Source organism: Elephas maximus, chromosome 23 (assembly GCF_024166365.1).
Source record: "Elephas maximus indicus isolate mEleMax1 chromosome 23, mEleMax1 primary haplotype, whole genome shotgun sequence".
In the NCBI taxonomy this organism is placed as follows: domain Eukaryota; kingdom Metazoa; phylum Chordata; class Mammalia; order Proboscidea; family Elephantidae; genus Elephas; species Elephas maximus.
The window spans coordinates 65,982,158-65,999,486 of NC_064841.1; the positions used below are offsets into that span (position 1 = coordinate 65,982,158).

The 17,329-nt window shown below is 39.5% G+C and overlaps 1 protein-coding gene across 3 annotated transcripts in view; it reads right to left on the reverse strand.

The window, feature by feature from the left end:
- Nucleotides 1-17,329, reverse strand: part of NALCN (sodium leak channel, non-selective) — a 406,966-nt gene that overhangs the window by 110,100 nt on the left and 279,537 nt on the right. For 2 of the 3 annotated variants that reach the window (XM_049867215.1, XM_049867214.1), the window contains 2 exons: nt 8,739-8,875; nt 7,455-7,596 (listed from right to left, as the gene is read on the reverse strand). The exons of the other annotated variant lie outside the window; for it this stretch is intronic. In XM_049867215.1, the coding sequence (XP_049723172.1) occupies nt 7,455-7,596; nt 8,739-8,875 (279 nt within the window). The remainder of the gene's footprint in view (nt 1-7,454; nt 7,597-8,738; nt 8,876-17,329) is intronic. 3 annotated transcript variants of the gene reach the window in all.

Below are 17,329 nucleotides of genomic sequence, written 5' to 3' on the forward strand. Positions count from 1 at the left end.
TGAGCTATTATTTTTTTAAAAAAAAAAAAAACAACTTTCAGAAGCCCAAAAGCCCTAAAGATGAAAACAAGCTATTCTCTCTCTCTGTTTCTTTCCAGTGAGTAAACGTTCCTCCTGGAAATTATACATCGAGCTGGGTAACTTGCTGTGTGTGTTACTAGAACAAATCATCGAAGATGCTGCAATTATATAGAATATAAGAAAATGCTATACTGTAATCAACAAGACTTTGTGAAAAGTCAGTCTTTCCAGGACAATTTAATTTATTTCTGTGAGGACCTAAGACACTGAATAGGGAAAGAGGGTAGCAAATGAAATATTGTCATCAAAGACCTGACTCAAAAAAAAAAAAAAAAATCAGACTCATATACAATAAGGAAAAAAATAATTAAAATGTGCTCATCTAGCTTGCTATATCTGAAGGTTATTTTATTTCAGTAAAAGCCATTTGTCTTGAATGATGGATATAATTCTATTTGCTAAGTTTGATTCCATGACATGGTTTAATAACAGTAACCTTTCTTATCTGGTATTCTAGGCATAAATCATATGTCATGCAAGGTGTGATGCTAGATTTTTAACATACACTGTATCATTTAATTCTCATAACAAGTCTTGAAAACAAGAATGTTATCTGCTTTGCAGATGAGGATTGGAATCTACATCCATCTTATTTAAAAACCCTTTGCTCTTGAGTCAATTTTGACTCATTGCCACCCTCCAGGACAGAATAGAACTGCCCCACAGGGTTTCCAAGAAGCAGCTGGTGGATTCGAAGTGCTGACCTTTTGGTTAGCAGCCGAGCTCTTAACCACTGCACCACCAGGGTTCCTCTTCTCAAGCTGTTACACCAAGCAGGTTATGCTGGTTAGCTTTCTGTGCCTTTTCATATACTGTCCTCTGCCTGGAGGAACTTGCTCCTGTATCTGTCAAAGGTCCTTCTCCTGAAAGGTGAACTGAGACATCCTTGCCTCTTGATTCCTGTAATATATTTTACATTCATCCGTTTTCATGTGTTTCTCCTCACTAGCCTATGAGCTTCTTGGTCATTGTTGAATTCCCCTGGCCCAGACGAGGGCCAGATGAATAACAGGCACTGCATAGATGCTTATTGAATGATGGACTGAATGTTGAATACTTATGGAAGGAAAAGTGTTAACAAAATGTAATAATTACATTTATCGCTTTCCTCCTTGTTTTGTATATAAAAAAAAAAAAATTTTTTTTTTTTAAGCTATCTGTTAATTGTGAAGACTTTTGAAAGGAACTTGCTGTATGCTTAGCAGAAAGGAGGCAGACAAGGGAGAGAAGAGATATTACCCTATTTTCCAAGGAATATTCACTGCTCTTTACCAGTTATGGGGTCTGAGCCCTTCATCAAGTGATATGATGAATGTGTGTGAAGAAGAAGGGCAAGGAGACCTTCTCTGGCAGGTCCAGGGAGAGAAGTGGGTGACTGGGATGGCCCTCTTCCCTCTATCAAACTCAGGTTGATGTAGCTCGGTGAGGGTCAGTCACATTTCCCTGACACTTTTGGGTTCTCACCCCGGAAATGGCACACCACCAAAGCCAACCCAAAACTCGTTGCTGTCAAGTCGATTCTGACTCATAGTTACCCTATGAAACCGAGTAGAACTGCCCCATAGAGCTTACAAGAAGCAGACTGCCATGTCTTTCTCCTGTGGAATGGCTGGTGGGTTCAAACCCCTGACCTTTTTGTTAGCAGCCAGGCCTTAACCACTGTACCACCAGGACTCCTCAGTCCAACAAAGACAGCAGGGCAGAAAGGTCATGAAGGTCAGGCTAAAAAGCAATGAGAGTCCCCAGACTCAACAATGGTGGAAATCTTGCCCTTGAGATGACTCACTTCTGAAGACCGAGTGGGTGATTATATTACCAGGGCTACTAGAAAACCAAGTTCACTTCTCAGTTTATAACAAGACCTCTGCTGAGGGAACCTATTGTCTCTAAAATATGGAGAAAAAATACGAATTGAAAAACCATTACCTGATTTCCTTTTCTTGGAAACTAGAAAAACTCCTCTTCAGAAATGAAGGTTTATCTTTTAATGAAGGAGAAAAGTTGCCCACAGATGTGCGAGTGTGGGAGGAGAAAGCAATGTGGGAATGGTCACTTGGGGATCTCATTTCTATCAAGTCTGGAAGGGCAGCCATTCATCCCAAGGTGTAGGAAGGTAATCACTGTTTCCTGTCTTTTTCCTTAGGATCTGGGCAGACCACAAGAATGGTTTAAAGATTTTACATTTTTGTTCGTCTCTTGTTTACTGGGAGAAACACAGGCAGCTTAAAAATATGTGATAAAGGTAATCGAACAGGGCTGTTTTTAAGAACAAGGTCTCTGCAAAGGCAAGTTGCCATGGGAATTATTTGAGATTATTCAAAGCTGGGGTAATTAATCTGAGAAAATCTTGCCCAGCACATGCTCTTGGGCTTTCTGCAATGCTTAATCAAAAACAAAAAACCCACCAAACCTGTTGCCGTCGAGTCAATTCCAACTCACAGTGACCCTATAGGACAGAGTAGAACTGACCCATAGAGTCTCCAAAGAGTGCTTGGTAGATTCAAACTGCCAACCTTTTGGTTAGAAGCTATAGCACTTAACCAGTACGCCACCAAGGTTTCCAATCAAAAACCATTCCCACCTTTTTGTTGTTGTTGTCAGCTTTTTTTTTTTTTTCCTTCTTAACTTGTAATCTTCAGGTTTCTGGGGACTAACTGTTCTCCCTGACAAGAGAAAATTGATTCCCCTTAAGCAGTGGAAGTTAGAAGTTTCTCCTCAGAGGTGACACTTGAGGGAAAAGTTTGTTCACTTTGTAAGAATCACCAATAAGTCAGCCTCTTATTTTCTTTTTTATTTCAGACCACACTTTGAGGAAAAACAGCCTCAACTTACATTGCATAGTGATGGGATAGGTTTTTCATGTAGAGCAAAGGACCTTGAACTGGGTGGTGCGGTGGGTAACAGCTTGGCTGCTGACCAAAATTTCGGCAGTTCAAATCCACCAGGCGCTCCTTAGAAACCATATGGGGCAGTTCTACTCTGTCCTATAAGGTCACTATGAGTCGGAATCAGCTTGATTGTAATTTTTTTGTTTGTTTGTTTGGTTTGGCATTTCCAAAGGCAATTGAGATTTTAATGAAAATTTCTAGTCATCACTGAAAAATACAAGGGGAAGAAGCAGTGGCCTGGTCTATGTTCAAAGTTGTTGCTGTGTGTTTATGTAGTTTTGTTTTTAAGAGGCTTTGTTGTTGTTGTTAGGTGCTGTCAAGTCCATTTTGACTCATAGAGACCTGTTTCTTAATAAAAATGCAAGGGCTTGCCAAATTTAAAATACGAATACCAGGCTGCTTTCTCTTCAATTTCTGCGTCTTTTAAATTCTCATCACTGTAATTCATTTAATGGTATTTTCTGTTCCATGTTTCTCTGGCCCAATGGCACTCAACAAGGAAGACAAATTCTAAGTATTTATGAAGAACACTAATCAGAGCTGAAGCTGAAAACAGTGGATGCTGAAGGAAATTGTTAAGTCTATGTTTCTGACAACCTAATAAAGTCAGAACTTTAAGAGTGGATGACACCATAGATAAAGTCTTCTATAGGGTATCTGCAATCTCATAACTCTGTTGATGAGATAAAGAGAAAGATGTTCTCTATCTTTCACTTTTCAAATTGGAGCATTTACCCAGATAATGAATGCTGTAGTAGGATAAACAATATTCCAACTGCAGCTTATCTACATTACCGGTCAAGTGCATTTATGTATGGGAGTCCTTGGGTGGTGCGTATCATTAGCGTGCTTGGCTGCTAACCAAAAGGTTGGAGGACTGTGTCCACTCAGAGGTGCCTCTGAAGAGAGTTCTGAGGATTTACTTCCAAAACCTCAACCACAGGAAACCCTATGGAGCACAGTTCTACTCTGACACACATGTGGTTGCCATGAGGCAGAATCGACTTAACGGCAACTAGCAGGTTTATGTGGGATGAAGGGCAACCTAACCATCATTTATAGTTTTCTTTATATATGATCATGCATTGTGTATTTCAATCAGCTGATGTTATAGACTGGGGACTGCCTCTGGTCTTCAAACAATTCTAGTCTTTTTTGGAGAAGTGACTTGGATGCCACCGAGAAGCAATGTCTTTGCAGTTTATTCTGTCTCTGAAGATTATGATAGAGGCTCTAGTGTAAGGGTACAGAATAAAACTATAATTTTTATTTTACTTTTAGTTACTTAAAAGTGCTAAATGGAAATATGAAAGAATATAAGGCCACTGAAGAGATCAGAAGCATCATTTTAGCGTCTGTGAACCTAATCCAACAAAGAGATCTCTTAGGGAGGGATGGTGATAGTGCCCAGAGCTATCTCGAGTTCTCCGTAGACTATCCTTCCTACATGTCCCAAGGATCCTTTTTATCACTTTCCAGGAAAGCGAGAAATGTCACATTTCCTTTTAGAGAGAAAAATAAATTTTCATGAACTAAGATTTCAGTTTTGTGTTATTGGTGATAATATTTTTAATGATTTTAAAAAGAATATGTGTTTTGCCCCTTTAGGCACAAAATTATATCAGCTCTTGGTATTCTTCCTGGAGATAGGTCACAATGATAGGCCCCACTGGAGGCTCATTCCACACTTCTGGCTTGAAGTCTGCTTTTGAAATACATTTTCTTTCAAAAAATCTTCTTTCTAGTATATAAAATGCAATTTCAGCCTGATTGGCTGAAACCAAGTCATCTTTTCCTCAACCTGATTTTCCACTGAAATGTGGATTTTTGCTTCTCTGCTCGGTAAACATATTGAGCAAAATAGAAATGTGGAGAAGAAAACCAAAAACCAAACCCACTGCTGTTGAGTTGATTCTGACTCATATTGACCCTACAGGACGGAGTAGAACTGCCCCAAAGGGTTTCCAAGGAGCACATGATGGATTCAAACTGCTGACCTTTTGGTTAGCAACTGAACTCTTAACCACCTCGGCCACCAGGGTTTGCGGTGATAAATTTAATAATTAAAAAAAAAAAAAAGCACTTAGAGTTAAGCATATGGCGCACGTGCACACACGCACACACACACACACACACACAGCTTCGTTGTTTTTCACTGAACTTCTAAAAGATGCATTGAAACAAAGGATGATCTTGGATGAGATCAAATCAGTGGCCTGGAAGACCAAGTGGAAAAACTCTCTCAAAGCACAGAACACAAATAGAGAGGTGAAGATAAAGCAGAAGGACATGGAGTAGACGGTGAACTAATAAACAACAGGTAAGTGAAAAATTCTCTTACCAAATATCTTAGTCTTTAGATTGTAAAAACACCTCAGTTTAGGCAGTTTCAGTGAGAAAAGACATACACTCAGGTACATTCTGGCAAAGTTCCTGACCTCCAAGGATACATAGAAAAGTCTGTACAAGCTTTTCAAAAGAAACCATCAAATCAACCAATCAACCATCAAACAAAAACCTATTAAATTTCCAATGGGAAAAAAAAATGACACTGGCATCAGACTTCTCATCTACAATCTTAGATGCTATAAGGTAAAGGGATAACATCTATAAACTACTAAAAGAAAATAAATGAATGGAAATCACTGAAAAAGAAGAGACATACTGCAAAGGAAGTCATAATAGTAATCTAGAACGAGGGTGTCCAAGCATAGAATCTAGGAATTGAGGGAGAGGTCAAGTGTTTCGTTAGAGGAGGAGTCAGGGGAAAAGAAGGCAGAAAGGAGAAAGGCAAAGGTACTCTAAACGTCTAATCTTCGTAGGGTGGTTGGCTGGAATGAGGGACAGTAGAGAATCCCAGTGGATGAAAGATTTGTTATTTTATTGCCATATTATAATAGAAAGTAGGTATTTGATTACAAGCAGTGAAATAGGATGACAATGATTTAAGGGAAAAATACACTAGGGCTTCCTAAAGTGACATGTTTGTAAGTAAATGTTTTCGTAACCTCTAATGTTCAATCTCTGTTACAAATTGTCAGTCTTTCATCTTCTAACTGATTATACTATTGAACTGATATATATATATGTACATATAGTGTAGTATAACATAGTATAGTAATATAATATACCCATTGTCGTAGAGTCGATTCTGACTCATAGAGACCCTGTAGGACGGAGTAGAACTGCCCATAGGGTTTTCAAGGAGTGGCCGGTGGATTTGAACTGTCAGCCTTTTGGTTAGCAGTTGAACTCTTAACCACTGTGCCACCAGGGATCTGAATATTATATAGATAGCATAATACACACAATATACTGTATAAATATTGTTGTTATTTGCCGCTGAGTTGATTACGACTTACAGTGACCCCATGTGTGCAGAGTAGAACTCTGTAGGGTTCTCAAGGCTGTGGCCTTTCAGAAGCAGAAGACCAGGCCTGTCTCGCGAGGAGAAGAGCCACTGGGCGAGTTCAAAGTTACTAGTTGCGTTCTTAACTGCGTTTGCCACAGTTTCCCAAATATATATGACATATGTCATGTATATGTACTTTTTGCACCTAAACAGTTTTACCTTTTACATCTTATTTTACAAATAGATAAATAGTAAATGTTTCATTTCTTTAAGCTGCTCCTTGGAAACTCTACGGGGCAGTTCTACTCTGTCCTATAGAGTTGCTAGGAGTTGTAAGCGACTCGGTGGCAATGGGGTTTTTGGTTTTTTTTTTGGCTTTACCTGCATGTGGTTCCCTATTGATACTTTCCTGTGGAATCTGCGGAAAAGAAATTCAGTATCTACTTTTCAAAATATAACGAATAGGTAAAACAGATCATGAATAAAATAGTGTGCCTAGAAACCCTGGTGGCGTAGTGGCTAAGTGCTGTGGCTGCTAACCAAAAGGCTGGCATTTCGAATCCACCAGGCGCTCCTTGGAAACTCTATGGGGCAGTTCTACTCTGTCCTATACGGTCACTATGAATTGGAATAGACTCAACCGCAATGGGTTTGGTTTTTTTCTTTTAACCTAGAGGTAGAGGTAATTCCTGCCACATAGTAAGTACTCAATAAATGGCCGTTGCTATTACTGATTCTAAAGAAACCTTCCCTGGTTATTCCCCATGATGTAAAAACTGGACATAAATATGCTTACTTGCTGAAGGCAGTTAGAGGCCATCATTAAACCTGGATCCTGCCTCAGAGCTCCAAGCTTTTATTATGCATATCAGAAAATGCAGGTCTGGGGACTCTGTGCATTCAAAGTCACATGGGCAGGCAGACTTTTAGAAATAGAAAATTGAAATTCATAAATTAAAAAAGTTATGATAGATCACGAAAGGCTGAACGATTTCTTCTACCAATGAAGTTGTTGTCTCTATTATTTTCCCGAGACATCAGATTCCAGGATCTTACACGGTGAGGTGGTTCTTTTCTCTAACACAGAGGCTACGACAATAGTACATTTGGTTATTGGAGACAGCGGTTCTTACTTTTTGATCAATGTATTTGTTGTCTTCAATGGCAGACCTCTTGGAGTGATCGCAGGACGAGGAGGAGGCTGAAGGGAGGCTTCTTAAGAGGCAGCAAGTGTCCTGTTGCTGGCGGTCAATAAACTGCTTCATAAAACTCTCCCTTTGCAAACGAAGTATACACACGTCAAGCATTATTAATGAAATGGAGCAAGGGATGGCATTTTGCAATGACGCATTGGCTTGAGCTAAGATAAAGCAGTGACAGAAGGTCATAGAAAACAAGGCATGTAATACAAAGCATGGTGTTTAGATTTAATTACTCAAATATTTAATTTAAGGAAAGCTTCCTGAATCTTCAGTGACTCTTGCTTAAAAAAGAAAGTAATGTCCTTGAAATAAATTCGAAGCAATAACATTTAATTATTTATGGTATTTTTAAAATCCTATTGTTGTAAATAAGAATAAACTTTTTTTTCTTTCTTTCTAAGAATTGGGAGAATTAACTGATCTCTCTGACCGTTCCTTTATCGTAAGAATGCCTGAGAGATAATTTTACATTTAAAGACTCAAAAGAACTCAAAAGAAATTTACTTTATCTGATCTCCAAAGTATGGTGAGAATTCAAATAACATCTCTTCAAATAGCCACTAATCCTGAATCAATTTATGGCTCTTTTATACCTCACATTTCAGGTTTTAAATTTCATTTCTTTAAAATCAGAAATGCAAATATAGTTCATTTGAATTTTAAATATTATGGCACCACACCAGTCTCATCTTTTATAATCCCTCAAGGATTTTTTTTTTAAAACTAGTCAAGTAAACATTTCATATAATTCCAAATCTATTTGTAATTGAGCTATAATTAGATGAATTTCTTTTGTAATTTCTTCTCATTACAAAAAAGTAGATATTAAAAAAAAGTAGGCATTTACTTAACTGGAGGTGAAAAATTAGTAGGAATGGAAAATGCCACGGTTCTTAAAAAAATTGCAAGACGAATGACAATGTACGCAGACATGTATTCTAAACAAACGCTGTAGTGGTACCAGACCTGGCCTGAGATTGAGAGTTTCTCAATCTGTTTGAAAATAGAGGACCACACAGGTAATTGAATTTTCTCTGAACATATTGCTTAAAGGAATCAATGGTTTTTCAAAGAGAGGTAGAGAGAACATAAATATGGACAATAACGTAACAATAGAAAAAAATACATATGTGTTGGAAATAAGGGCTGGATCGGATCAAAGATGAATCTTTTACAATGTATTTGATAAGTACAATTGGAGATATCTTTTAATACCTGATTTTAGGAACTGTAAAATCTGAAGGAAGCTTTGAGATTTTCACCATTTGCGGTCTGTTTGGGAATTTTTCAAAGATTCGCAGGCGCAAAGGGAGTTTTTCCTTGGTGTCTGCATTTGCTTCACTTTGCTTTAACTAAAGAAAAAATAGAAGAAGAAAAAAAAGAGAAAAGGGGACCTATAGTACTGTAAGAAGTAGGAAATGAAGTTTTTAGAATCTGAGAAACAATGAGTAATTACATAAGAAAACAGAAGATGGCAGCAAAGACCTGCCAAGTGTAGTTCTCTGGCTTGTCATCTATTGCTTTAAGTGTGCTAAAACTTTGTGATGTAGTAACACCAAAACAAAATATAACGAAACACTAAATCAAAAAGAAACAGAAGTAGATGTCATTTTATTCCCAAATATAAGACTCTTTTCGGTCCCATACATTATTTTTTCATTGTTTACTTATTTATTATCACCAAAATATTTAAACAGTAGACTTTGTTTTTACAAATACACATATTAAAATTAGATATCAGAAGCATAAAAAATAAACGAAAACATGAACTACAGAATCAAGTTCTGTGCTAGTGTTTGAAAAGGCAGAACGTACTAAGAAAACTGGTCATTTAGTTTAACAGAGATTTAAAACAAAACTCAAAATAGAAACAATGTATTTGATACAGAAAACAAAATGTTTCTGTGTAGTTGTAAAGATGCTTGGCAATTAATACATGCCATATTTATAAGATATCTTCGTGAGGAAGGGGAAGCACTGTTTGCTTGCTTTATTTATTTATGTATTAATTTATTTATATAACATTCTTTCTATCTTTCTACAATATGGGACTCAGGGGAGCTGGGGTTCAATGTCATAACCTGAACTAATGCTGAGCTAAGAGCCTAGAAGAATTCTAACCTTTCCAATGTGGTATGGGGCTTCTACACTTTCTCACATTCACTTCTTGCCCCTCTCAGTGCTGTCTTCTCTTGAGGCTGCCCTTCCTTACCTCTATTTACCACTCATGTCTTCCCTCAGGAGCTCTGGTGGTGTAGTGGTTAAGAGCTTGGCTGATAACCAAAAGGTTGGCAGTTCAAATCCACCAGCTGCACCTTGGAAACCCTACAGGGCAGTTCTACCCTGTCCTACGGGGTCACTATGAGTCAGAATCTACTTGACAAAATGGGTTTGTTTTTTGGTATCTTCTCTCAGGCTTCACGTCCTCACTGTAGCCTGTCCTGGCTTCCCAAACTGCATCTTGTAACACTGATCCCATTCAAAGAGTATCTTTAACTTGGGCAGCCTTTGTAGAGGGCTAGCGAGGCATGTTTCAAAAAATATCAGCTTATTATCCCTTTGTTCCCCCACGTGTCTGTCAGTTTGTCGTACTGTGGGGGCTTATGTGTTGCTGTGATGCTCCAAGCTATGCCACCGGTATTCAGATACCAGCAGGGTCACCCATGGAGGACAGGTTTCAGCTGAGCTTCCAGACTAAGACAGACTAGGAAGAAGGACCTGGCAGCCTACTTCTGAAAAGCATTAGCCAGTGAAAAGCTTATGAATAGCAGTGGAACACTGTCTGATACAGTGCTGGAAGATGAGCCCCCAGGTTGGAAGGCACTCAAAAGATGATTGGGGAAGAAAGAGCTGCCTCCTCAAAGTAGAGTTGACCTTAATGACGTGGATGGAGTAAAGCTTGCGATAGTGAAGGATTCCATGGGGAAAATATTAAATGATGCAGGAAGCATCAAAAGAAGATGGAAGGAATACACAGAGTCATTATACCAAAAAGAATTAGTCGATATTCAACCATTTCAAGAGGTGGCATATGATCAGGAACCAATGGTACTGAAGGAAGAAGTCCAAGCTGCTCTGAAGGCATTGGTGAAAAACAAGGCTCCAGGAATTGATGGAATATCAATTGAGGTGTTTCAACAAACAGATGCAGCGCTGGAGGTGCTCACTCGTCTATGCCAAGAAATACGGAAGACAGCTTCCTGGCCAACAGACTGGAAGAGATCCACATTTATGCCTGTTCCCAAGAAAGGTGATCCCACCGAATGTGGAAATTACAGAACAATATCATTAATATCACATGCAAGCAAAAGTTTGCTGAAGATCATTCAAAAATGGTTGCAGCAGTATATCGACAGGGAACTGCCAGAAATTCAGGCTGGATTCAGAAGAAGACATGGAACCAGGGATATCATTGCTGATGTCAGATGGATCCTGGCTGAAAGCAGAGAACACCAGAAGGATGTTTACCTGTGTTTTATTGACTGTGCAAAGGCATTCGACTGTGTGGATCATAACAAACTATGGACAGCACTGCAAAGAATGGGAATTCCAGAACACTTAATTGTGCTCATGAGGTACCTTTACATAGATCAAGAGGCAGTTGTTCGGACAGAACAAGGGGATACTGATTGGTTTAAAGTCAGGAAAGGTGTGCGTCAGGGTTGTCTTCTTTCACCATACCTATTTAATCTGTATGCTGTACATATAATACGAGAAGATGGACTAGATGAAGAAGAACGGGGCATCAGGATTGGAGGAAGACTCATTAACAACCTGCGTTACGCAGATGACACAACCTTGATTGCTGAAAGTGAAGAGGACTTGAAGCACTTACTAATGAAGATCAAAGACCACAGCCTTCAGTATGGATTACACCTCAACACAAAGAAAACAAAAATCCTCACAACTGGACCAATAAGCAACATCATGATAAACGGAGAAAAGATTGAAGTTGCCAAGGATTTCGTTTTACTTGGATCCACAATCAACAGCCATGGAAGCAGCAGTCAAGAAATCAAAAGACGTTGGGTAAATCTGCTGCAAAGGACCTCTTCAAAGTGTTGAAGAGCAAAGATTTCACCCTGAAGACTAAGGTGTGCCTGACCCAAGTCATGGTATTTTCAATCACATCATACGCATGTGAAAGCTGCAATGAATAAGGAAGACCAAAGAACAGCTGACCCCTTTGAATTGTGGTGTTGGCGAAGAATATTGAATATACCATAGACTGCCAAAAGAACGAACAAATCTGTCTTGGAAGAAGTGCGGCCAGAATGCTCCTTAGAGGCAAGGATGGCGAGACTGCATCTTACGTACTTTGGACATGTTGTCAGGAGGGATCAGTCCCTGGAGAAGGACATAATACTTGACAAAGTACAGGGTCAGCAGAAAAGAGGAAGACCCTCGACAAGGTGGATTGACACAGTGGCTGCAACAATGAGCTCAAGCATAACAAGGACTGTACGGATGGCACAGGACTGGGGAGTGTTTCGTTGTGATGCATAGGGTCGCTATGAGTCAGAACCGACTTGACAGCACCTAACAACAAGAACAATCCCTTTGCTGGGTATGCTTTTACTTCATAATTACAACTTTGTCTTGAGCTAGTGGAAATATTAACATTAGGGGCTGAGAACTTTCGAAACAGGAAGAGAGGTGGCAACCTTACCGTTCTACTCCTACGTGGATGTCCAAAATGGCCAGAGAGAACATTAGTCCTGCATTTTGGGAAAACCTTCCAATTTCAATGTAACATATCGCTCAACTATCTATTTGTGAGATCAGGGTGAGGTTACATGTTCTGATTTCTGGTTCGCAAAATGTGCCTTCTTTCACATTCTACTATGGAAGTTGCTCTTCCACTTTTGTTTAGTATAACCATTTTTCCATTAGTCATTTGTACATCTTATTTGATTTTGTGGGTAGCCTTCAGTTTTCTCTGTTCTGGATGGTGATCTCATTTAGGAAAGAGGCCGTTGGGGTTCATTGTTTTCCTCACTCTCTAAATGGAGCTCAGAGACAACACTGTATGCAGAATGGCATGTCCTCAATGCTTTGGTGGTTATGATGATGACAATGATAAAGAATTAGCTCCCAAAGGCACAGAACAGAAGCTACTAACATCTCCAGGAGATGCAGACAGTTAGAAAAATAACTTCATACCTACCAAAGACACTAACCAGAGATTTCTTTTCTAAAAGTTCATTGATATGACTAGTGGAAAATAGGTCAGTGGTAAAGGTATAAAAGCAGAGAACACAGAAAAAGAAAGAAAGAAAAAAAAGTTAATTTACTAAGTCAGACCAGAGAGGGAAGCTATCAGGTAAGACCAAAGACAGGCTGCTAAGATAGAGCAGAAATAACCCAAAACCCAAACCCAAACCCAGCACCATCGAATTGATTCCGACTCACAGTAACCCTGTAGGACAGAGTAGAACTGCCCCATAGAGTTTCCAAGGAGCGCCTGGAGGATTCAAACTGCCAACACTTTGGTTAGCAGCTGTAGGATTTAACCACTATGCCACCAGGGTTTCCGAGCAGAAATAAAGCATTTGTTAATTCACTTATTTGCTGATACATTCATTCACACCTTAATGCAATCATTTATGAATCATATCCTATAGGCCAAGTGGAGACCCTGGTTAGTGCAAATGGTTAACACACTCTTCGGAAAAAAACCAGTCATTGAAAACCCTATGGAGCACAGTTCTTCTCTGACACACATGGGGTCACCATGAGTCAGAGTCAGTTTGATGGCAACTGTTTTTTTGATAGGCCAGGTACAGTGCTAAATTCTAGGGAACTACACATAAATAAGATATAGGACTGGCCCTCACTGAGCCCACGTTGTAACTGAGTAGGTAGTTGTATAAAGAGATAATAATGATACAATATAGTAGCCCCTTGGAATCGACTCAGTGGCAATGGGTTTGGTCTTCGTTTATAGCTTGAGATATGAATAGAGTGCTATAGTATCAGAAGGTAGGGAGCAAAATGAGAAATGAGAACAATATGAAGGTGCTACCTCAAGAAACTCCTTGGGCAGCCAAACTGCTACGTATGACTATGTTAGTCAACACTGGGCTGTAGTTATAACAGAACTAGTATGTGTATTTTATAAGAATTAAATATCTTTCAAGAAACCCAAGAGCACATGGTATATTAATCAGGAAACTTCATTAAAATAAAAATATGGAGCTATCTCCTGAAAACCTCTTAGCCAGCCCGCATCTCTCTATCTTCACCACTGTCTCCCCAGTGAAGGATATCACCAGGGCTCCTGCACTCATGTTTATGCCCCCTCCATTCCTCCTGGCTCCTTCTAATTTGCTCTCCATCCTGTGTTCATAATAAGCTTCTCATTTTCCAACTTAAAACCCTTTAGTGGAATTCCATTGCTCTTAAACAAAATTCTAAATCTTTATTTAGGCATCAGGGCCCAGTTTGGTCTCTCTCAACCTGTCCAGCTTCATCTTGCCCCATACGCCTGTATCATGTTCTGGTCATATCTTCTTCTTTCAGTTCCTGCAAAGCATCATAGAAGTTCCTCCAAAGTGCCATGGATCCTCTGCCTCAGAATCTCTCCTCCCTCTTTCTCTCTTGTACTTGACTAACTCCTACTTGTTCTTCATATTTCAGTTCCAGTAGTATCAATTCCTCAGAGAAACTTCCTCTGACCAACACAGTCTTCCTCTTTCAAGCTCTTAACATTTTGTTGTTGTTGTTTTTAGTCCCTGACTCATGATGACCCCATGTAGAGTAGAATGAAACACTGCCCAGTCCCACATCATCCCCGTGATTGGCTGCAGATTGGACTGTTGTGATCCATAGGGTTTTCATTGGCTGATTTTTGTCAAGTAGATATCCAGGCCTTTCTATTCCATCGTAGTCTAGAAGAGCCACCATACCCTGTTCAGCATCATAGCAACACGCAAACCCCTATTGACAGATGGGTGGTGGGTGCACATGAGGTGCATTGGCCAGAATTAAATCTGGATATCCCACGTGAAAGGTGAAAATTCTTCCACTGAACCATTATAACAAATTAAACCATATGATGTCGCTGCTTATGTAGGTCAAAAACAGTCAAAAATTTAAAATTTCATATGGCTTAACATAATATAGATCAGAGTTTGAAATTATACTGTGTGATCACTTAATCATTTGTCCCTGAGCTTGTAAGCTCTGGAAGAATAGGGATTGTGTCAGGTTTTTTCATTATTCGATATCCAGTGCCTGGCATGGCATATGACACAAAGTAAGCTCTAGACAAATATTTCTTGCATACATAATTGCACTGATCAGATGGCAGAACTAAATTCTATAGCAGACACTTGGGAAATAAAAGAAAGAATTTTAGGTATATCCTGAAGGGTAGAAATACCAAACAAAAAATGAAACTCATTGCTGTTGAGTCAATTCCGATTCACAGCAACCCTGTAGGACAGGGTAGAACTGCCTCGACAGGGTTTCCAAGGAGCACCTGGTGGATTTGAACTGCTGACCCTTTGGCTAGCAGCCGTAGCACTTAACCACTGTGCCACCAGTGTTTCCCGAAGGGTAGATAGATAAGCATAAAATACCCATTTGTTGCTTGAAAAGCTTCATTGATGTGGGATATAGAGTAAAATTAGACTTGTAGCATTTAACCTGTTCTGGTGTCTGTCATTGATGGATCAATGGATCAATGAATATTATATGTTTAGGCTCATAACATTTCGCAAAGGGACATGTTGGATAAAGGGCAACTTATATTATTCAAATATCCTATATTATATGCATAACATGTTACCAGTATTAAAAATAACCATGTTACATCTATAGTTCACATCTATGTGGACCATCCATCCATCCATCCATCCATCCATCCATCCATCCATCCATCCATCCATCCATCCATCCATCCATCCATCCATCCACCCACCCACCCATCCATCCATCCATCCATCCACCCACCCACTCCCCCATCCATCCATGTATCTATCTATATTTTAATGGAGCTCATCACATTCCAATTTGTATTAAGCTATTTATACTCATGCTATAATCTCCCCAAAGCCTGTAAGCTCCTTAATGGCAAGATTCCATTTTTAAGTTACCTTCTAGCAAGTAGAAAGACAATAAACATTTGCAAATAAGTGAATTAGAATTCAGCACAAGTTGACTACTGAACAGTGAAACTACAAAGAGCAATTGAGAAGCTCTTTTTGATGAATCAAAAGATTATTCAGGGTCTTGAGTATCAGTCACCATTGCACAATAGATACATAGAAGTGCCAGTTAAACCAAAAGGATGAAGCGTTGCTCAAAGGTTCGATCAATCAGATCTCACTGCTGAGGCGCCATGTTGAATAAGTACGAAGGGGTCTCTTTCTGAACAGCACTTCCCAGTGTGCTCTTTTCTGCTGGTAACAGTTGAACGGTATCAGCTGACGATGCACAAACACATATCCTGAGGCCCAGCAAGCCCTCCTGTAGGTGTATACCTCACAGAAATGTGTGCATATGTGCACACAGGCGTGTAGTGTATGAGTTCATAGTAGCACTACTTGTAAGAGCCCCGAACTGTAAACTACCCAATACTCATGAGCGGTTGAATAAAAAATTAACTGCGGTATTTTTAACACACTGAATGAATGAACTACAACCAAACACAAGAACTTGGGTGAATTTCTCAACATAATGTTGAGTGGAGGAAACCAGACGTAAAAGACTACATACTGAATGATTCCATGTGTATAAAGGTAAAACACAGGCCAAACCAATCTATGCTGCTAAGTGTGGGAAGAACGGTTGTACCCCGGTGGGGCTGAAAGACGATGACCCAGAAGATCGCACGGGAGGAGCTTCTGGGGTGCAGTCAATATTTCTTGATCTGGAGGCTGGGTGGGTTCAGTTTGTAAAAATTCAGCGAAATGCCACTCTTATAGAGAGTGGCATTATATGTATAAGGTCCCTGGCTGATGCAAATGGTTTGCACTTGATTACTAACCGAAAGGTTGATGGTTCAAACCCACCCAGTGGCAACATGGAAGAATGGCATGGCGACCTGTATTTGTGAAGATTACAGCCCAGAAAACCCTACAGAGCAGATCAGCTTTGTAACATAAGAATGGGGTCACCATGGGTCGGAATTGGCCCCATAGCCACGGGTTTTGGTTTTTGGTTTATATGCACATTACAGTTCAGGGGAAAGAAAGGCAGAGGGTGCAGTGAGCAAAATCATTTTATTCTTACGTCACCAGTGTTATCACCACAATCCTAATCATTTCTCCTTCCCCCATCCACGATTCTGACCATCACAGAAAAAGAGAAAAAAGGGGGAAAGATTATGCGCGCATGTCGCGGGGCGGGGAGTAGGGTGGGAGAAATTGAGGCAACCAGGGTAACACAAGCATTTCACGATACTTTGAAGCTATTATAACGTTGCTTTAAAATGTGATAAAATAGTATTTTATATCCAAATTCTTTTTCCTTCTTGCATTTAAGCACGGATTTTAAAGATTAAATTTACTTTAAAGCGCATGAGTCGATAACGTGGATTGTAAGTCTGGATATGAATTTAACATCATTACGCTATGCCCCCAAAGGAGGTGTTTTGACAGAAAGTAATTGTAAATACCTCTGTTGAGAAAACAAAACAACTTTTTTTTTTTTAATTTCAAAGATCACGATCCTTGAAGTAATGCAGAGAACCTCAAGGTTTTATTATTTATATTGAAATGCACAATGTAAAGAACGGTATAAAGGAAGGGTTTAAATGACTTCAACTGAGCAGGAAGCCTGACTGTGACAGATAGACCAGA